Source organism: Perissodus microlepis, chromosome 15 (genome assembly GCF_051167445.1).
Source record: "Perissodus microlepis isolate ML-2025 ecotype Zambia chromosome 15, ASM5116744v1, whole genome shotgun sequence".
Lineage (NCBI taxonomy): Eukaryota > Metazoa > Chordata > Actinopteri > Cichliformes > Cichlidae > Perissodus > Perissodus microlepis.
The window spans coordinates 7,013,188-7,031,854 of NC_140475.1; the positions used below are offsets into that span (position 1 = coordinate 7,013,188).

The 18,667-nt window shown below is 38.5% G+C and overlaps 3 protein-coding genes across 3 annotated transcripts; all 3 read right to left on the bottom strand.

Moving 5' to 3' along the window:
- Positions 1 to 1,153: 1,153 nt before the first annotated feature.
- On the bottom strand, positions 1,154 to 3,147 carry LOC146371545 (C-C chemokine receptor type 8-like). The gene has a single exon (XM_084953962.1). The coding sequence runs from the start codon at positions 3,138 to 3,140 to the stop codon at positions 2,157 to 2,159; it is 984 nt and encodes a 327-aa protein (XP_084810088.1). The 5' UTR covers positions 3,141 to 3,147; the 3' UTR covers positions 1,154 to 2,156.
- A 7,094-nt stretch (positions 3,148 to 10,241) lies between these two features.
- LOC146371546 (leukotriene B4 receptor 1-like) lies at positions 10,242 to 11,216 on the bottom strand. The gene has a single exon (XM_084953336.1). It carries the CDS (start codon positions 11,214 to 11,216, stop codon positions 10,242 to 10,244), a length of 975 nt encoding a protein of 324 aa, XP_084809462.1.
- A 5,316-nt stretch (positions 11,217 to 16,532) lies between these two features.
- LOC146371547 (C-C chemokine receptor type 8-like) lies at positions 16,533 to 18,651 on the bottom strand. The gene has a single exon (XM_084952137.1). The coding sequence runs from the start codon at positions 17,253 to 17,255 to the stop codon at positions 16,623 to 16,625; it is 633 nt and encodes a 210-aa protein (XP_084808263.1). The 5' UTR covers positions 17,256 to 18,651; the 3' UTR covers positions 16,533 to 16,622.
- Positions 18,652 to 18,667: the final 16 nt, after the last annotated feature.

The window sequence follows — 18,667 nt, forward strand, 5'->3', positions numbered from 1 at the left end:
CCGCCATTTTTACTTCCGTAAACAGAGCGCGTTGTGTGTGACGTCTTCTTTTGCGCATGCCGGCCACTTTGAGGGCCGTGAACCGTTCACACTAGAGCGTGTTTGCTGTCATATTTTATTTGTAGTGTGAACAACCAGAGGAAAAAAAAAATCTGATTTGATCAAAAAATCGGAATTGAGCATTAAGACCTGCAGTGTGAACGTAGCCTTAGTTTCTGTTTTTTGCCCTCCCGCAATAAAAGCTGAGTTTTGCGTTCACGTTTGCCTCCTGGAGTCTGCATTTTGGGTTCCCCATTCCTGTCTGCTGCACACAGTCCATGACAACAGCAGAATTTATTTACAGATTTACTGTAAATAAGAAAACTGAGGTAAGTTAATTATTTTGTAGATTTATACATATAACACAACAAAAAAAAAAGAAAATCAAGTTGTTTTAAAATGTGAACATGATTGAATGTAATGTTTTTTGATACAAGAATGTGTGGAAGAAAAACGAACATGGCTAAAAGAAATAAAAAAAATGGTTTAAAATTCTGTTTAATAACAAGACGAGGAAGACCCTGCAGAAAATGACTTTTGAGAAAGTCATTAATGGACACAGAAGCAGCTTTTCAAAAAAATAAGGGGAATTCATTTCTGCTGCAATATTGTTTTCTTAGGTAAGACATAATCAGTCAGTTGCTTTGTTTTTTGTTTTGGCTCATATTACCATGAAGTATCAAAGCCTCTACTGCGATCTAGTGGTAAAGCATAATATTGCTATACAAGAGGCCAAAAGCAGCGAAAGCAGATGATATTTTAAGCTGAAGAGTAAATACGCGAATAGAATAATAATTCTTCAACACGTCATGGGGCATTTCAGTGAAAGAACAATGCAGAGCTTTGTTGAGATTTTCCAGTGAATACAATCACAGAGGCGGTGAAAGAATTGAAGTGAGTGAAGTTTTAAAATACATTTCTCTAAAACCTTTTCTGAAGGAAGAAGAGAACACACACAGGTACTCTGTAACTGTGCCAGATATAGTTGTACCTTTACAGGTTTTAGTTAAACAGTTGAGAAATGTGCATAATATGATGCACTGTAAAAAAACAAAAAAACAAAACAAAACTGTGCAACAGTACATAAAGCAATGCAAAATTAGTTCCACTTTAACCAATTACAACAGGGAAGTGATGTTAGTCTTATTTACTGCATCAGTATTAATAATCTCATGCTATACAGAGTTGCAGGAGACGATTTAACTACTTTTGGTGTTGTTTCTACATTTAATGCATTTCTAGATATTATATTACTTACATATGGTATTTGGGAAATTTACTTTATTATTGAGTGTTGTGGATGTTTTCCATTTAAATAAAGCCTGCAGACAAGCGGTGAGCGGTAGCTAACATTATTTAATCACAAACAAAGAACAGAAAAACCAAGCTTGGTGGAGAGCCTGCATGACCGCGGGGCCGACAGTCAGCAGTCTATTCCTGACCCTAGCATGGCTCCCAGTTAAATACCTTCTCCAGGAACAAAAGGCAGTACACAGTTGTTTCACACCTTAAGGTTCACACTCCCTTGCTACCTCCCAGAGTCATCGAAGAGACAAAAGATTCTTCCTGTGGAGTTGTCTGCTTCCCCCAACTTCCTTACCAGACCCCCACCATCTGTGTAACTGCATGAGTGTGAGACATGCTAAAATCCAGTGGCACCAAGGCATTATACAATAAAATAATGTGATTAATACACAAATAAAAGAAATTCCTATACATTGAGTAAGGTCAATCTCTAGTTAGCCAGCTCATCAAATCCTCGGGAACATAGATAAGCACAAACACCTCATCAGAACTGGCAAACATTTCTCTAAGAAATATTAAAACTATTACAGAACATTTTCAGCTATAGTGAAGTCATTTTACATTGTGTTCCCACTCTTACCAGGAAGAACACACAGCTGCTTCCTCTAATGTAATGGATTTTTTAATTCTTTCAACATTTGTCTGCTTCCTTGTCAACAAACATGTATTTTCACATTTAGAGCTTAAACCAAAAACTCATTGTGACAAATAGAGAGCACCACAACCTACATGTAACAGCAGGAGAGAAATCACTTGACCAAAAGATGCCTTTTCCAATGTCACAAGGGGAAAATTAATTCCCCTGGGAGCTTTTAAAATTGAGATATTGCTTCTGCACTGATATCTCTTGACAGAGTCAGATTTGGGGAATTTCTGAACTTCTGTATTAAGTGTTCAGCAAATTTTTGGCGCAGAGTTGTCAAACGGATTGAAGTGAAGGCGTACAGGAGTGGATTCACTGCACTATTTATAAATGTTAGTGCTCCAACAATGCTCCAGCTGTCTTCACAAAACTTCAGCAGTCCCTCGTTCTTCAAGGAAATAGCTACCACACCCAACACATTTATAGAAAGATATGGCATCCACAGGACAACAGAGGTCACAATGATCCTGGTAATTAGTCTGGTGGTCTGTGGATTGCTGAAAAACGCTGCCCGATTCACCTTTTTGTAGAGACGGATGTATGTAAACATTATGACAGAAAGTGAAAGAAATACTACAAGAGTCTCTGTCAACACCACAGCCAACCTCTGGCCATCAGAAGAGTGTTTATTTTTGCATTTTGTCCACTGTCGTTGTTCCACCAGCTTTCGAACTACCAACTCAGGAGTGGACAGGATCATTGCAGCCAGCCAGAGCGGAACCAGCAGCTTCCATGCTTCAACCTGATTTAAACTCCTTTGCAGGTGAACGACCTGAAGGTAACGCTGGACACTCAGCAGAGTTACAGTCAGCAGGCTGACATGAATGGTGCAATACACAAAGTATGTAATGAGTTTGCAAGATGCCTCACCTATCATCCAGCTATTGAGGAAAGAGTAAATCCACACTGGAATGGTAAGCATGCAGAGCAGGTCTGACACAGCCAGACTAAGCATCAAACTCTGGCTCAGACTGGACATGTTCTCCCAGTTTGGCTTGAGAATGATGACAGTGATGTTTCCAGGGAATCCCAGCAGGAAGCAGATGGACAGCACCACTGTAGGAGCCATGCCTGTGGACCAGGAGGTGATGGGTGAATATCCAGGAGTGGAGGAAAAGTTAAGGGTGTTCACTGTGGCGGTGAGTTGTGCCATGCTTCAAGCTTGCTGACAATATTGTGCACTAAGCAAGTTATTATAATAGATGTACCATTAGGTGAACAAGTTGTTCTCATTTGATGCTGTCAAAGGGGAACTAATAAGAAAGAAACTGTCGTGTTGACGTAAACACCTGCTGTCACTGTTTTCAGGATTTTACATGCCTTCTGTATGCATTCTGTCAACACCCAAACTTGATTCATAGTCCATATCTCTTAAGCTTGAGCATACGCTTTCATATTTAGGAGTTCATGCTATACAATTGGAGATTTTGCCATTTTTTTCCAACACTGACACATTTAAAAAAAGGGAGAAATGATAATATCATATAATAAATCAAAATGAAGGCTGACAACACGAGACAAACAATAAAATCCCCGTCTGATAGTGATGGGCCACAGTATTTCGAGGCTTTGAAGTATGTGTCAAGAAATCCAGGAAGTCCCTTATCAAGCGTGTATTGAGGCTCGCTTGCAAATGAGAAGTGTAGGGACTAACGCGTTATTAAGTAACGCGTTACAGTAACTATGTTATTATTGTGGTAACGAGCACGGTAACTAGTTATTATGCCAAAATGAGGAACGCGTTAATCGTTACTGGGATTTAGATAGGGTCGTTATTCGTTACTTCTTGTGGTGGCTATCGCGGAGCTTCCACAGATTCAGTAACATTAGCTAGTGGTGGAGGCCAGCAGGTGGATGAGGGAAAGGGGAGGCAGGAGGAGGAGAGACCCAAGGCGGCCGCCGGTCCGAGTGTCAGGTGAACTGAACTTCAGGTAAGAAGTTATGACCTGATGTCTATCTGGGTCAGATAAAAACCAAGTTTAGGTGGAGTTTATTTTCGTTATGCTGACTTTTTCATGCTGGGTACTAGCTAGCATGACGGAGTTTCTATACAGCTGGGTGGGTGCTATGATGTTACTGATGTTGAACTTTATTATGTTCATAAGGTTAATTATTAGAGTTGCCGTAAAAAACGGAATCGTCCCATATTCAGAGAAAATATTACGCGTTTCGTATTGAGGTGAAAAGGAACGCAGTTTGTACCGGACTTTAGCTAGAATGAAAAAGACACAAAGCTGGAGTTATTCTGTGTCTTTACGCTGTCAGCTGCCTCTTCTCCTCTAATTCTCTCCCCCTCCCTCTCCTGTTGCTACTTCAATCATGAAACTGATCAATGATCAGCTGATCGGGTTTTCTCTCTTGTTTGTTTATCGCCTGCTTTGCGCCAGAAAGAGGAAACCAGCAGATGTCGCGTTAAACAACAGCAGCATGTTTAAGCTTGATCAGCTGTTGTTAGAATTTATTTAATATTAATTTCTAGTATCAGCTGATGTTTGCTGGAGCCACAGCTGTAAAAGCTGCTGGTCATGATATCGGTTTGGATATGTGGTGAGAGGGAAACATGAAGATGAAACCAGGAGACGTCCTTACTGAATCATCAGAGCTGATGGAGAAACAGGTTTACCTTTTGGGTGACATGAATGAGTTGAAGGGGAGTTATGAACTGTTTCTGAGAGACAAATAACACCAGGATCCTTTTCTATGTAGCTGACAGTTGGTAACTGTGCAGGGGCGGGTCTAGCAATGTTTTGCCAGGGGCGCCATGTAGGGCATTAACAGGGAGAGGGGAGCACAAAGAAATACTTTTGTTTCTTATTCTCATTTAAAATATCTCGCTTTTAACAAATAATTATCTGAATCTTACAACAAATGATTGATAGATTGATACATATATACCATCAAAACAGTGTACATCACTGTCACAACAGCATTTGTTTTCATTCAAAGGCTTTATGATTTTTCCTAATCAAAATGCCCGGGCCAATTTTTTGTCCCAGTCCAGCCCTGTATGCAACTCATCTGCAGTCTGGTGTTACCTACATCTTCCTATTCCGAAGGCAGAATTTCTGAGTTCTGAGTACAATCGAAAGCACCACGACTGCAGTTTTCGTGTTGGATGTAAAAAGCGCACATGGCGCTGTGACGTAGGCTAGAATCATGGCGGCGGTCAATGACGGTCCAGGCGTGGGATTTCTCTCGTGGAAATATGCAGATTATTTTTTCTTTTCTGTTGGTAGGTGGCACAGTGCACTTGTGGCAAGTAAGCAAGCTAGAAGACTGGCAATCTTGCTGGGTATCCAGTTACGGAAGCAACACATTAACAAGAGAATTCTGAGTAAAACCAAAGTTACTTTCCCTAGTAACTAGCTACTTTGAAAGTAATGAGTAACTTAAAGTAACTGAGTTACTTTTGATAGAAGTAACTAGTAATGTAACTAAGTTACTAATTTAAAGTAACTTACCAACACTGCAAATGAGTGGCATCATTGATGACGTCTGAAGCCTCACTGATTCAGGAATTAGTTTGATCACTGTTGATATTTATCAACATATATAAAAGGATTCCCTCAACATTCCTGTGTCAGTGTTCATATTGGAATTTCGCCAGTTTGCCTGTGACATAGAAGAGCTTGTTTCCATGGAGTCTGCTAAAAGAAGAAAGATTGAAGAGGTGAAGAGCTGCTCCACCCATGAGGTGATCTCTACCAATAAAGTATTACAAATAATATGCCTGTAAATAATGAAATGTGTTACTACTATAATATACACAAGTCAGTTTTCTTTTTTTCATTCCATTGGGAAGTGTTAATTGTGTGTCAATGGCAACAACACTGCATCTATGGGTATCATCTAGGCAAGATTACTGTGGGATAGTTTTGCACTCCTGCCTCTCAGCACAATGTGAAACGGTTTCTCCAAAGCCAGAGTGGTTATTAGCAAAAAGAGAAACTGAGTCTAAGCACAGTGGAAAAAATATAATATCTTGATAAAAATGATAAAAGTCAACATCCGCCCAGTATTCATTAGCACAATCACTGTCTCATCATTTGAAAAGACTGCGATTTTAACATCAACATCTCATGTCATGGATTCAGATTGGATTTATTCAAAAATATACTGAAATCATACTAACAAGGTTTTTGACATTGATAGACTTCTACTACTGTCAACCGCACATCAATCAACATTTTTTTTTTGATAAATGAATGAGCCACATACAATCAAATTAGAGTGTTTTTATTTTATTTTTTTAATTCTAGGCAGTGATTACGTCTATGTTGACACTGTTGCATGACAGCCAAAACGGCGTCACAAATAATTGAAATGACAATAAAGGTTTTGACCAGCAGGGGGGTATGTTTGCACATGAAGCCTTAAGAAACTAACCTTTTTTTAAATCATTTAAATGGAAAGCTAAAAGTCTCCATGAGGCTTCATCTGTCACTATCTGACACCATGTTTAAATATACATTTATTATAACCGTGCTATTTTACATGGAAGCATTAGTATCAGCATCAACAGGGGTGAGTCTAAAAGGGGGCGTGGGGTGTACTAGACCATATTTATTTAATGGCTTTCGTAACCAAACAAAGCAATTATCTTTATTATCTCACATCAGTATAATTTTATATGAATTAAGCATATTTCACAAGATTTTCAGTAATTATTAAATTGTGTGTGGACATCGGGAACATTCTAAAATTGTTGTAAAAACATCAATAACTAATTTTAGGGGAGGAAAAAGGATCATTCACAATGTGCACCAGGCACAACTGTACATGTTGCATCTGCAAGACAAATATAAGAAACTTAAGTTCAGTATCAGTAGCTTGCTAATATAACACACTACCTTTACTCTAGTTAACAGAGGTGTCAACTAACTATTTTTAAACTACTGAACCAACCCTTTGCTTTCATAATATTCAGAGGAGAGTGGGCTTGCTAGCAAAGTTAATGACTGAGGTAATGCTAGTGGTTTCAGTTTTTTAGCTGCTTGTACCCAATAGTTAGGATTCAGTACACATGCCTCTTTAAATTTAGACAGTTGTATCTATTCTAATGTCTCCTTCACTCATACAGACTTGTTATTGTTTCTTTCAGTAGATTCATTATGACTTGTTGGTGTCAAGTCAAACTTACTTTACTTACCAAAAAGGTAAATTTCAACCACAAGCATTTTAAGGATGTTCAGAAATTACACATCTCAGTGCTGTGGTGTTTTAGTGAAAACCCTAAAACCTATAACTTAGAGCCACCACTACTTTGGCTACACCTGGTTACACCTAACTACTACTTTGGTGAAGGAATAACGTTTATATATATATATATATATATATATATATATATATATATGTATATATATATATATATATATATATATATATATATATATATGTATATGTATATATGTATATATATATATATATGTATATGTATATATATATATATATATGTATATATATATATATATATGTATATGTATATATATATATGTGTATATGTATATATATATATATGTATATGTATATATATATATATATATGTATATGTATATATATATATATATATATATATATATATATATATATATATATATATATATATATGTCACAATCTAAAAAAAATAGCAAAATAGTTGCACAATAGTAAATGTTATTCCTACACCAGAGCAGTGCTTAGGTTAAGTGGCAACTTAATTGATTGTGCATTTTATTTTACCACACACTTGTGATCTGTCATGTAGTGTGGAATGAGATGCATGAAAATGCAGGGCTTAGAAACCAGCAGTTAAACTGAAAACAAACCTTGGAGTAGGACTTATGTTGAAGCTAAAGGTAAAATGGCAAAATCCAAGTGTCTCTGAAGAACAGGGAACACACAAGTTAAAAAAATCACCTAAAAAATGACAACGGAAATTATACAAGCAAAACTAAATACAAGACACAGGAGACAAATACTAAAAGTCTGTTTTGTCTTCATATTTGTCTTGGTGGTCTGTTTCCTTGTCATGTCTCTGTGTGTCTGTCTGCTCTCTCTTATCCCTTTGTTTTTGTTGTTAGGTCGTCTTAGTTTTCTTATCTAGTCTTTAGGTTTCTGTTGTCTTGCATCCCCGCTGCTCAATGCCTCACATATAGTCTTGTCTCTGTTTATTCCCTTGTTCCCAGTTGTGTCTGTCGCTCCTGCTGTTGTCTGTATCTAGTCAGTCTGCATCTGTGTGTGTTTTCCCTGTACTTCCTGTTTTACTTTGAGAGTCTCCAGTTGGTGTGTGTGATGTTCTGTTTTGCTTCTCCTCCATCTCATCTGTCTGATTAGTTGCCAGCTGTGTTTCTCAGGTGTTTCCTGTTTGCTCTGTTTCCCTATTGTATTTAGTGTCTGCGTCTCCCTCTGATCGGTGTCACGTTCTCTCTCATTTCCCAACTTGTGTTCCGTCTGCCTGCCTGTTTAGTTCATGTGTTTTGCAATTTGTTTTGTTATCCTGGATTCCAGCAATAAAACTGAGGTTTGAGTTTAGCTTTGATTGTCGAACGTGCATTTTGGGTCTTCCAATCCTGCCTGCCGCACACAACATATGACAAATAGAGACTGTAATAACATAAGAATGATGATAAAAGTTAACACTGAAGGACCAAACATATTGAATATTGAGGTATACACTTAAACTGTAATCAAGAATTCATTAATGTAGTACTTTTCATATTTATCAATAAAGGGTCCCTGAAAAGTTTCACATTGTGACAAAAAATAAAAGCTGATGGTGGCAGTAAACAAGACATTTGAAGTGAAGCTTGAAACCTGCTTTACAACATACCCACTTAATGGCATATATATGTATATATATGATCTTTTAGCATTGACATGTATAATTTCTGAACATCCTTAAAATGCTTATGCTACAAACTTACCTGTCATGAAGTAAATCCTAGCAAACGATAATAAAGGGAAGAACACTTTAAGCAGGCAGCTGGCGGTCATCTTCCCTGAAATTATGTGCTATTATCTGTGAAGAGAACAGGATACCAGTGACAGACCTGGAAGTTCTGTTGTTCTCTGGGGAATTTCAGATGATTTGCATGGTGCTGGACTGTGAGCACACGTCCCACTATAGGACTGACAGTGTTTGTTCTGTTTCTCCTTGCCTGAAGACATTGGCCCTGAGGCTCAGTTGAAGCCTTCCTACAGTCGTGTCCTGTTCTGCTTTCCTCATATAATCTACTAATATCGCTACCATACTCTGGAGACTGTATATGAAGACACTGGAGTCATTCAACCTAAGTATAGTTTGAAATAAAAAAATTAAAAAAAAAGCGACAAAGTGGTTTTACACAAGCAATAGATTTTATTTTTACTTACATAAAGTGAAGCTAGTATTTTATAAACCTGAATTCTTTCAATATTGAAATCCATCAGTAAGTATGTGATAAGATCTGTAATTAACAGCGTATTGTAATTACAATGACGTGTTATGGCTATTTTTAAAAGGGAAAATCCATTTACTTTATGGATAGCACTTTATAATGATGTCACACTATTAAGCATTACTAGGATATTATCAAGCAATTAATTCATCATTTAAATAGCATTACTCCTCCTTAGTGATATCCATATTTTATTATGACTATTATAATGACTATGGTTTTTACTAGCAGTAACTGTACATAGTTAAACCATGTACAGCAGTGATGGTGTACATGGTTTTTGGTATTAGTAATAGATGGATAAACATATTAATTTATAAATGGAATACCAAGGAGGAGTAATGATATATAAATGATGAATTAAGCACTCACTACAACCATACTAATACTTACTAATGCTTAATAGTGTTACATTATTATAAAGTGTTACCACTTTTCATTAAAATACACACAAACCCCCATTAGACAGTTAGTATAATAAAAAACAAACATAGGATTGCTGTATTTTTAAACCCATTTACTAGTTTAATAAAAGTATTTTGACTTTTATTTAATGGGTGTTATATTATTATGACATTAATTATGGATTAAAAGTAAAAGTATAACATTGCATATAAGATACATAATAAAATCCAACAGCACTGTAATGTTAGGTCTGATTAATTGTATTAGAACAGTGACTGGTGATATTATTAGGTAATTTTGTTCTTTACATGCAATTATTTTGCTGTATATTTCTGTTGTTGTTGTTTTACAGTGCAGGACAGAGAAGATCCAGCATCACGGGGGAAAATCATTTGATAAAAAAATCTAAATAATTAAAGAGCTTTCAACGTTGTCATCTTGCGTCTGAAATGGCATTTGCTGACTTAGATTGTGGGGGAATTCTGAGCTTCTGCATTAAATGTTCAGCATTTCTTTGGCACAGAGTGGACAAACGATTAGAAGTAAAGGCATACAGGAGTGGATTCACTGCACCGTTTGCAAACGTTAGTGCTGTAACAGTGCCCCATGCTGCTTCGCAAAACTTCAGCAAGTCCTTATTGTTTAGGGAAATAGCTGCCACAGCCAGGACATTTATGGCAAGACATGGCACCCACATGACAAAAAAGGTTACAATGATGCTGGTAATGAGTCTGGTGGTCTGTGGATTGTTGAAAAAGGCTGCCTGATTCACCTCTCTGTAGAGGCAGATGTATGAAAAAACATTGACAGAAACTGAAACAAAACCCACCACTATCTCTGTCAACAACACGGCCATTGACTGGTTCACCGAATAGTGTTGATGTTTGCAATATGTCCAGTCTGACTGTTCTACCAGCTGTCGAACCACTAAAGCAGGAATGGACAGGATCATTGCAACCAGCCAGAGTGGAACCAGCAGCTTCCATGCTTGTACGTGATTTAAATTCCTTTGCATGTATGCCACCTGAAAGTAACGCTGGACACTCATCACAGTCACAGTCAGCAGGCTGGCATAAATGCTGCAGTACCCAAAATATGTTATGATCTTGCAGCCCACCAGGCCCAGGGTCCAGCTGTTGAGTAAAGAGTAAATCCAAAATGGAACGGTAAACATGCAAAGTAGGCCCGTCACAGCCAGGTTCAGCATCAAACTCTGGGTCAGACTGGACATGTTCTCCCAGTTTGGCTTGAGAATGATGACAGCAATGTTTCCAGGGAATCCCAGCAGGAAGCAGATGGACATCACTACTGTAGCAGCTATACCACTGTAGTCCCATGAAAAATGGGGTGAATATCCAGGAGAGGAGGAGATGTTAGAAGTAACCACAGCGTTGGTGAGCTGTGCCATGCTTCCAGGTAATGATGTGCTCTGAGCAAGTGATGACAATAAATGTCCAGTCACATGAACTGTCAAAGAGGAACTAACAACAAGGAAACAGTCGTTTCAATGTAAACATTTACACCCATGGTGTCAGGATTTTGCATGGCTCTTTTTATACATTTTTGAATTTATTACAGATTATAACCATGTACCAAAGTTTGCTGCTGTTCCCACAAAAATGTGCTGAATAAAACTCAACCCGAATCCTGCAAATACTGTAAATGCTTTATGTCTATAATACACATCATTTGTCAGTAAAACTTGAGAATTTTTATTTTTGCATTTATTTATTTTTGGATTTTGCATTTTTCTACCTATACACATTTGCATGCGTTTGTATAACAGGCATATTAGTTTTATTTACAAATTGAAAGGAAAAAAAGAACATTCATTTTTTCCAACCCATACATTATTGCTTTTTAGCCTACAACAACTATAATCAGGGTATATCAGCCTAAAGGAACAAGTGAAGTGATGAGGAATAATCTGTCTGAAATCCATATGTGGCTGTCATCAATGCATTACAGTAAATATCAGTCTCTCTAGTATTTCTATTCAACATGCACCAAAAAATGGGAGGATCATCTAAAGGAAAATATTGTCTGTGAAGGTTCCCAGTCATCCAGGTCATCGTAGTCTAATGAGCTTGGAAAGAAAAGCATGTGGACTTCTTTAAGTTGCTTGAAGATGTTTCACCTCTCATCCGAGAAGTTTCTTCGGGGCTAGAGTCAAATGGTGGAGAGTCCCAGATTTAAACTCTATCTGAGTTAAATTGTATTGATATAGCACTGAAACACAACACCATTTCGTTACCTTACAGCACATATACTGTAAGATAAAGACCCTACAGTAATATAGAAAAAAACAACCCTACAATCAAATGATACCCTATGAGCGATCATTAGGTGACAGTGAGAAACAAAAACGGCCTTTCAACAAGAAGAAGCCTCTGGTAGAACGAGGCCATGTACTGGATTGGTTGGGGTAAATGAAAATAAATTAGACTTTCACTTAAAAAAAACTGCATCAACTCAGAGTAAACACAAACATCTAAAGTTGAGAAATAATAAAATAAAATAAAAAATGTCTAGAATCTGTTATTACGGTCACTGATAGGGTAGGTGGTGGCAGGTGTTTGGTTAATTAATTAATTTGGTTATGAAAACATTGTAGTTGGAGTTACATTTGCTTACTGTATGTACTCTCAGTTGTTTTCTGTTTGTTATTCACTAGACTTGACAAAACATGTCCTCAGGCTTAAAACTTGTATGAAATTTAGAAGAAGAATAATAGAATAATCCTTTAACTGTCCCACAAGGGGAAATTTGGGTGTAACAGCAGCAAGAAAGACACATATACAAACAAACAGTACACAAGACACAGAACAGAAACATAAACAATTTTTACATGTTTACATCAACGACAATGGTTACCAAAAGCAGAGTACTGTACCGTTATTAAATTAAATAAAATTAAATGAAGTTATGAGGTAAATCCTGGTTATAGTGTGAATTGGTTGATAAAATAGTGCAAGTTACAGCGCTGATACAAGCCTCTGTGTTTGTTCGGAGCAGTTTTGATTGTACAGTCTAACAGCTCTAGGAAGAAAGGACCTGCAGAAACGCTCCTTCATGCATCGAGGATGCAGCAGTCTGTCACTGAAGGACCTCTGCAGTTCAGCAACATTTACATGCATGGGGTGGGAGACTCTGTCCATCAGAGATGTTATTTTGGCCAGAATCCTTCTGTCTCCCACCACCTGCACTGGGTCCAGGGTGCATCCCAGAACAGAGCTGGCCTTCCTGATGAGTTTATCCAACCTCTTCCTCTCAGCTGCCGATAAACTACTGCTCCAACATACAACACTGTAAAAAATGACAGATGCCACCACAGAGTCATAGAAGGTCTTTAAAAGCGCTCCCTGGACTCCAAATGACCTCAGCCGCCTCAGCAGGTAGAGTCTGCTCTGACCCTTCCTGTAAAGAGTATCAGTGTCGTGGCTCCAGTCTAGCTTATTATTCAGGTGAACACCCAGGTACCTATACGAGTCCACTATCTCAATGTCCACTCCCCGGATGTTCACCGGTGTCAGTGTGGTGGGTCTGCATCTCCGGAAATCCACCACCAACTCCTTGGTTTTCCTGGCATTGATCAGCAGGTGGTTCTGCTGGCACCAGTCCACAAAGTCCAGTCCACTGTCTGTACTCTGAGTCATCCTCACCTGTGATGAGGCCGACTATGGCAGAGTCGTCAGAGAACTTCTGTAGGTGGCAGCGTGGGGAGTTGACGGAGAAGTCTGCAGTGTAGAGGGTGAAGAGGAACGGTGCCAGCACAGTTCCCTGTGGGGCCCCCGTACTGCAGACCAGCGTATCAGAGACACAGCCCTGTGACCTCAATGCCCAATAAAGTATGATCATGAAAATCTAAGGAGCTTAGAACTGAAGCAGCTTCTCAGATGAGAGGTGAAACGTCTTCAAGCAACTTAAGAAGTCTAGACGCTTTTCTTTCCAAGCTCCTTAGATTATCATGACCTGGATGACTGACAACCTACACAGACATAGGATCAGGAAAGTGATTACAATCAATAATATTCTGTTTATCTGCTTAAAACCTTCACAGGTGAGGAAAAAAATCTAATTGATATTATACTCTAACTTAAGGTAAGATTGTATCCAATTCATTAGAAAGTTTGAGTCTTTTGAGATGTCTCCTTTTCAACAAACATCTACAATATTTTCACAGTTGAGGACCAGTTGTCACAAAACTGATTTGAAGGGAGATGCAACCCAGTATTACAGCAAACTAGAAATACTGGTCTACCCTGTTTATTTCATACTTTGCCTCTCCAAAGCATGAAACATAAATATATGTAGAAGTTTCGGTAATTTGCTGTAAGCTCCAGTAACAGCAGAGGGAGGTATTTTGTTTCAAGCAACATGAAAATAATTTGAATAAAAATACTTTTGTGTTTTATTTATTGATTTATTTCTTTATTGATTTACTTTTTTTGATAGTTTTGTATTTCTTGCATTTCATTGCTAAAAAATGTCACACTAGTTTTATTTACATGAATACATCCTTAGAATATTTGCAAAGAATGTTTTACATACAGATAATGAACATTTATTTTCATTTTTATTTTATTTTTTTATTTTCACACCATTTCCAGTTGTTTGGAGCTGCAAAACCTCTGAATAGCTTATATCTATGTCATGATGATCAATATAACATTTGTGTTGTTGGAGAATAAGTACGATGTTGCATATATTCAACGTTACATTTCTTGCACTTTGAGCTAAAGAGTAATTATTAAAATGTACACATGTCATTGTAATTTAAAATTAAATTTCAAATTCAAATAAAACGCTGCTGGTCATTTAACTCTTAACTCTTTCCACACAGCTGATTGAGGAGCTTTTGCTTAAACACTAAGTTCATCATTAAACCATTAATCACCAACAGCTCACTGTGACAAAAAGAGGTTACAACATCCTGTGCGTATGCGTACATTTCTAGTCTCAGCAGAGCAAAAAATAATTTCCCAAAGACCTTTCATTACTGAGGTGCTGCTTCTGCAGTGACATCTGCTAATTCATACATATTTTGTGGAATTCTGAAGTTCTATCTTAACTGTTTAGCAATGTTTTGGCATAGAGTGGAGAAATGAATAGAGGTAAAGGCATACAAGAGTGGATTCACTGCACTATTTATAAATGTTAGTGCTTCAACACTGGTCCAGGTGTGCTTACAAAGCTCCAGTAGCCTGTTATCTTTCAAGAAAATAGCTGCCACCCTCAGTTCATTTATGACAAGATATGGCATCCACAAGAAAAAAAAAGGTCACAATGATGTTGGTAATCAGTCTGCTGTCCGTGGATTGCTGAAAAAGGCTCCCCGATTCACCTTTATGTAGAGACTGATGTATGAAAAAACAATGACAGATAGTGAGACAAATCCTACAAGAGTCTCCATCAACATAGCCACTTCAGCCATTTGCTCCTGGGAAAAGTATTGATTTTGGCATTTTGTCCAGTACGAGTTTTTTTTTTACCAGCTGTCGATTGATTAATTCTGGAATGGACAGGATCATTGCAACCAGCCAGAGCGGAGCCGGCAGCTTGCTTGCTTCTACATGATCTAAATTCCTTTCCAGGTACACCACCCGAACGTAGCGCTGAACACTCATCACAGTCACAGTCAACAGGTTGCCATAAATGCTGCAGTGCACAAAGTACATTATGATCTTGCAGCCCGCCAGACTTAAGGGCCAGCTATTGAGGACAGAGTAAATCAGCACTGGAATGATACCCAATTCCACGTGAAAGACCAATACAAAGTGGTGTACGTCCTGGGCCATCTGACCTCAGGAAATCACATGATAAGGTGGGGCCAGGTTTCACAATGAGCTCACCCGAAACCCTGGCTGATTGGGACCCACACCCAGTTTCACACCTTTGCTCAGGCGATTAGAGGATCATCAGGGGGTCCTTTTGTCCCTCTGTGGGGGGATACTCCCACTAGGTTTAAATCTGGGACTCCCCACCATTTGACCTTAGAACTGAAGAAGCTTCTCGGATGAGAGGTGAAACGTCTTCAAGCAACTTAAAGAAGTCCAGACGCTTTTCTTTGCAAGCTCCTTTGACCATAGAGGTAGGTGTTTCAATAATATAATATATATGATATGATGTTGCTAAATTTCTCCCTTTAAATAAATGCATGTTGTGCTAAACAACTGTTAAATTGTTTCTGACAAATGTGGCTGTTCAACTGACTAATCATTAAAATCAAAGCCTGTAACATAGCTTTAGTAATTTTTATATTATTTTGAATATTTCAGTATATTCAACATATTTAAAATTTAACTTCAGTACCTCATATTGTAATGAATATTATAAAAACACCTCCTATATGTTTCAGCATCTTTGCAGAAGTTTCTTCCTGTTAAAAGGGAGTGTCACCAAGCACTTGCTAATACTTGTTGTCTGTTGATGTTTTCTCTGTATATTTGTAGGGTTTTACAATACAAAGCGCCTTGAGGTGAGTGTTATTGTGATTTAGCATTATGTAAATAAAACTGAACTGAACTGATGACATGATTTATAGACTTGTAGTGTCAGTGCAGCACCCTCTCTGCCCTTCTTCTTGTCTATTTCTAACTCTTTCTGTTGTTAAGAATGGAGAAAGATGGTCAATTCTGGTGAAGGAGGAGCTCCAAAACAAACATTTATTCATTTTTTTCATTAATTGTTGTTTCCTCCTCTGTTTAGTTTCAATGCAGTTTTATTTATATGTCACCAAATCACAGGAGCAGTTGTCTCAAATCACTTTATATGGTATACTACACTTTATAACTGGTTTGCGGTGTTAAAAAAATTACATTAACATCAGTCTCACCTTTCTGTAGAAACTGATGTATGAAAAAGCTATGACAAAAAATGCCACAAATCCTATCAGGAATCCTGTGAACACCACAGCAATCCTCTGGCCCTCAGAGGAGTAGTGAGCTTTGCAGTGTATCCAGTGCTGATCTTTGTGCAGCTTTCGAACCACTAAAACAGGGATGGACAGGATCGTTGAAACCAACCACAGTGGAACCAACAGCTGCCATGCTTCAATTTCATGTAGCCTCCTCTCAAAGTGCACCACCTGAAGGTAACGCTGGATGCTCATTGCAGTCACAGTCAGTAGGCTACCATAAACACTGCAGTAGCCAAGGTATGTTACCAGCTTGCAGGCCTCAACCCCGAAGGTCCAACTATTGAGAAAAGAGTATGTCCACAGTGGAATGGTAAGCATGCAGAGCAGGTCTGACACAGCCAGGTTCAGCATCAAACTCTGGCTCAGACTGGACATGTTCTCCCAGTTTGGCTTGAGAATCATCACAGCGATGTTTCCAAGGAATCCCAGCAGGAAGCAGATGGACAGCACTGTTGCAGGAATCAGACTTCTGGAGTCCAAAGAGGGTCCAGATGAATATCCAGCAGAGGAGTTGTTATAAGTAACCATGGTGGAGCCGAGTTGTGGTATGTTTCAAGCTTGCTGACTGTCATGCACTGAACAAGTCATGATGATATGGTGAGCAAGCTGTTCTCCTTTGACAGGGCCCTAGAGTGCGACCAATTTGGTCGCAAATGCGACCAAATTTTTCAGTGGTGCGACTAAAAATAAATATTTGGTCGCACCTGTGCGACCAACTGTTCCGGTAACAAAAAAAAATCTCTGCAACTCTCCGTGTGGTCAACAACAGACACACATTATGCCCCTATCGTGGACTAAACCAATCAGAGATAGTCAGGGGCGGGACCTCTCTGATTGGCCGTGGTCCAGTTGAAAGTGCAGGTGGAAGAGAGAGGTGAGTAGCTTGAATAAAGCGATATGAATTCATTAACGGATTCCACACAAAGACCTAAACACAGAGCGGACCCAACGCATCAGAATCAGCTTTGTCTTTCTCGGCTTTCTCACCCGACGGCCTGTACACGGACACGCTGTCGGAGCTCGGCGATTCTGCGTCGGGTCCGCTCTGTGTTTACGTCTTTTTGCGCTGATTCTGAGCTGCAGGTTTTGTCTCTCTCCAACCAAAATTTGCCGAGCCAGCAGCAAAAGAAGCAGCAAACTGCGCTTCACATTTGATCAATGTCGTCATGAATTCCCTCTGACTTTTGCTGTTTTGCTTCCACCACGATAAAAATCACACTTCCTGCACAGCTCTCTCTCTCTCTGTACTTCAGGAACAGTTTCCCATCTCAAATCTGTTTTCTGCATTATTCATTCGCTTATTACCCACCAGTCTACCGTTGTTTACAGCGCTTTTTCTTTTTTCACTTAAATGACCTCGGACAAGAAAGCCTAATTTCTGCTGTTCAATACTGAAGAAATTTAAATTTCTTAAAATTATGCAAAATTGCAGAATATTGCAGAATATTTTTAAGGTTATCTGCTATAAAAAGCCAGACCAGGAAAATCTCCTTCATGTTTTCCTGTGTTTTATTCTCAGTTACTTTCACACAAAGGCATCTGCTGTGATTTTCACAATTCTGATGAAGTCTCATGTGTATCAGTACTGATAAATGATCAGAATTATAATATTTCTGACTGTCTGAGGCTAAATTGAATCAAATCAGGACTTTGAGAACCGGAATCGAATGGATTATAGAAATCAGTGATGATACCCAGCCCTAGTGATCAGCCTAGGCCTGAGAGAAGTGGATGTAGCTGTGGGTAATAAGAAAAGATGAAAAGAACTATTGATAACTTTTTTGTTAAGTTAAGGCCTGATCTGTCTGAAATTCATAGCCAGTGCTCTGACACGGTGCCATCAATCTTTGAATGCTGAAAAAGCACAGTGTATCCAGAAAATACATTATATGCTGCAATAAATGCAATAAATGCAGCCACAGCCTTTCAGCAGCAGACAG

Excerpts from the sequence above, each read along its gene's own strand:
- LOC146371546 (XM_084953336.1), bottom strand. The coding sequence starts at position 11,216 with ATGGCACAGCTCACCAACGCTGTGGTTACTTCTAACATCTCCTCCTCT.
- LOC146371545 (XM_084953962.1), bottom strand. The coding sequence starts at position 3,140 with ATGGCACAACTCACCGCCACAGTGAACACCCTTAACTTTTCCTCCACT.
- LOC146371547 (XM_084952137.1), bottom strand. The coding sequence starts at position 17,255 with ATGGTTACTTATAACAACTCCTCTGCTGGATATTCATCTGGACCCTCT.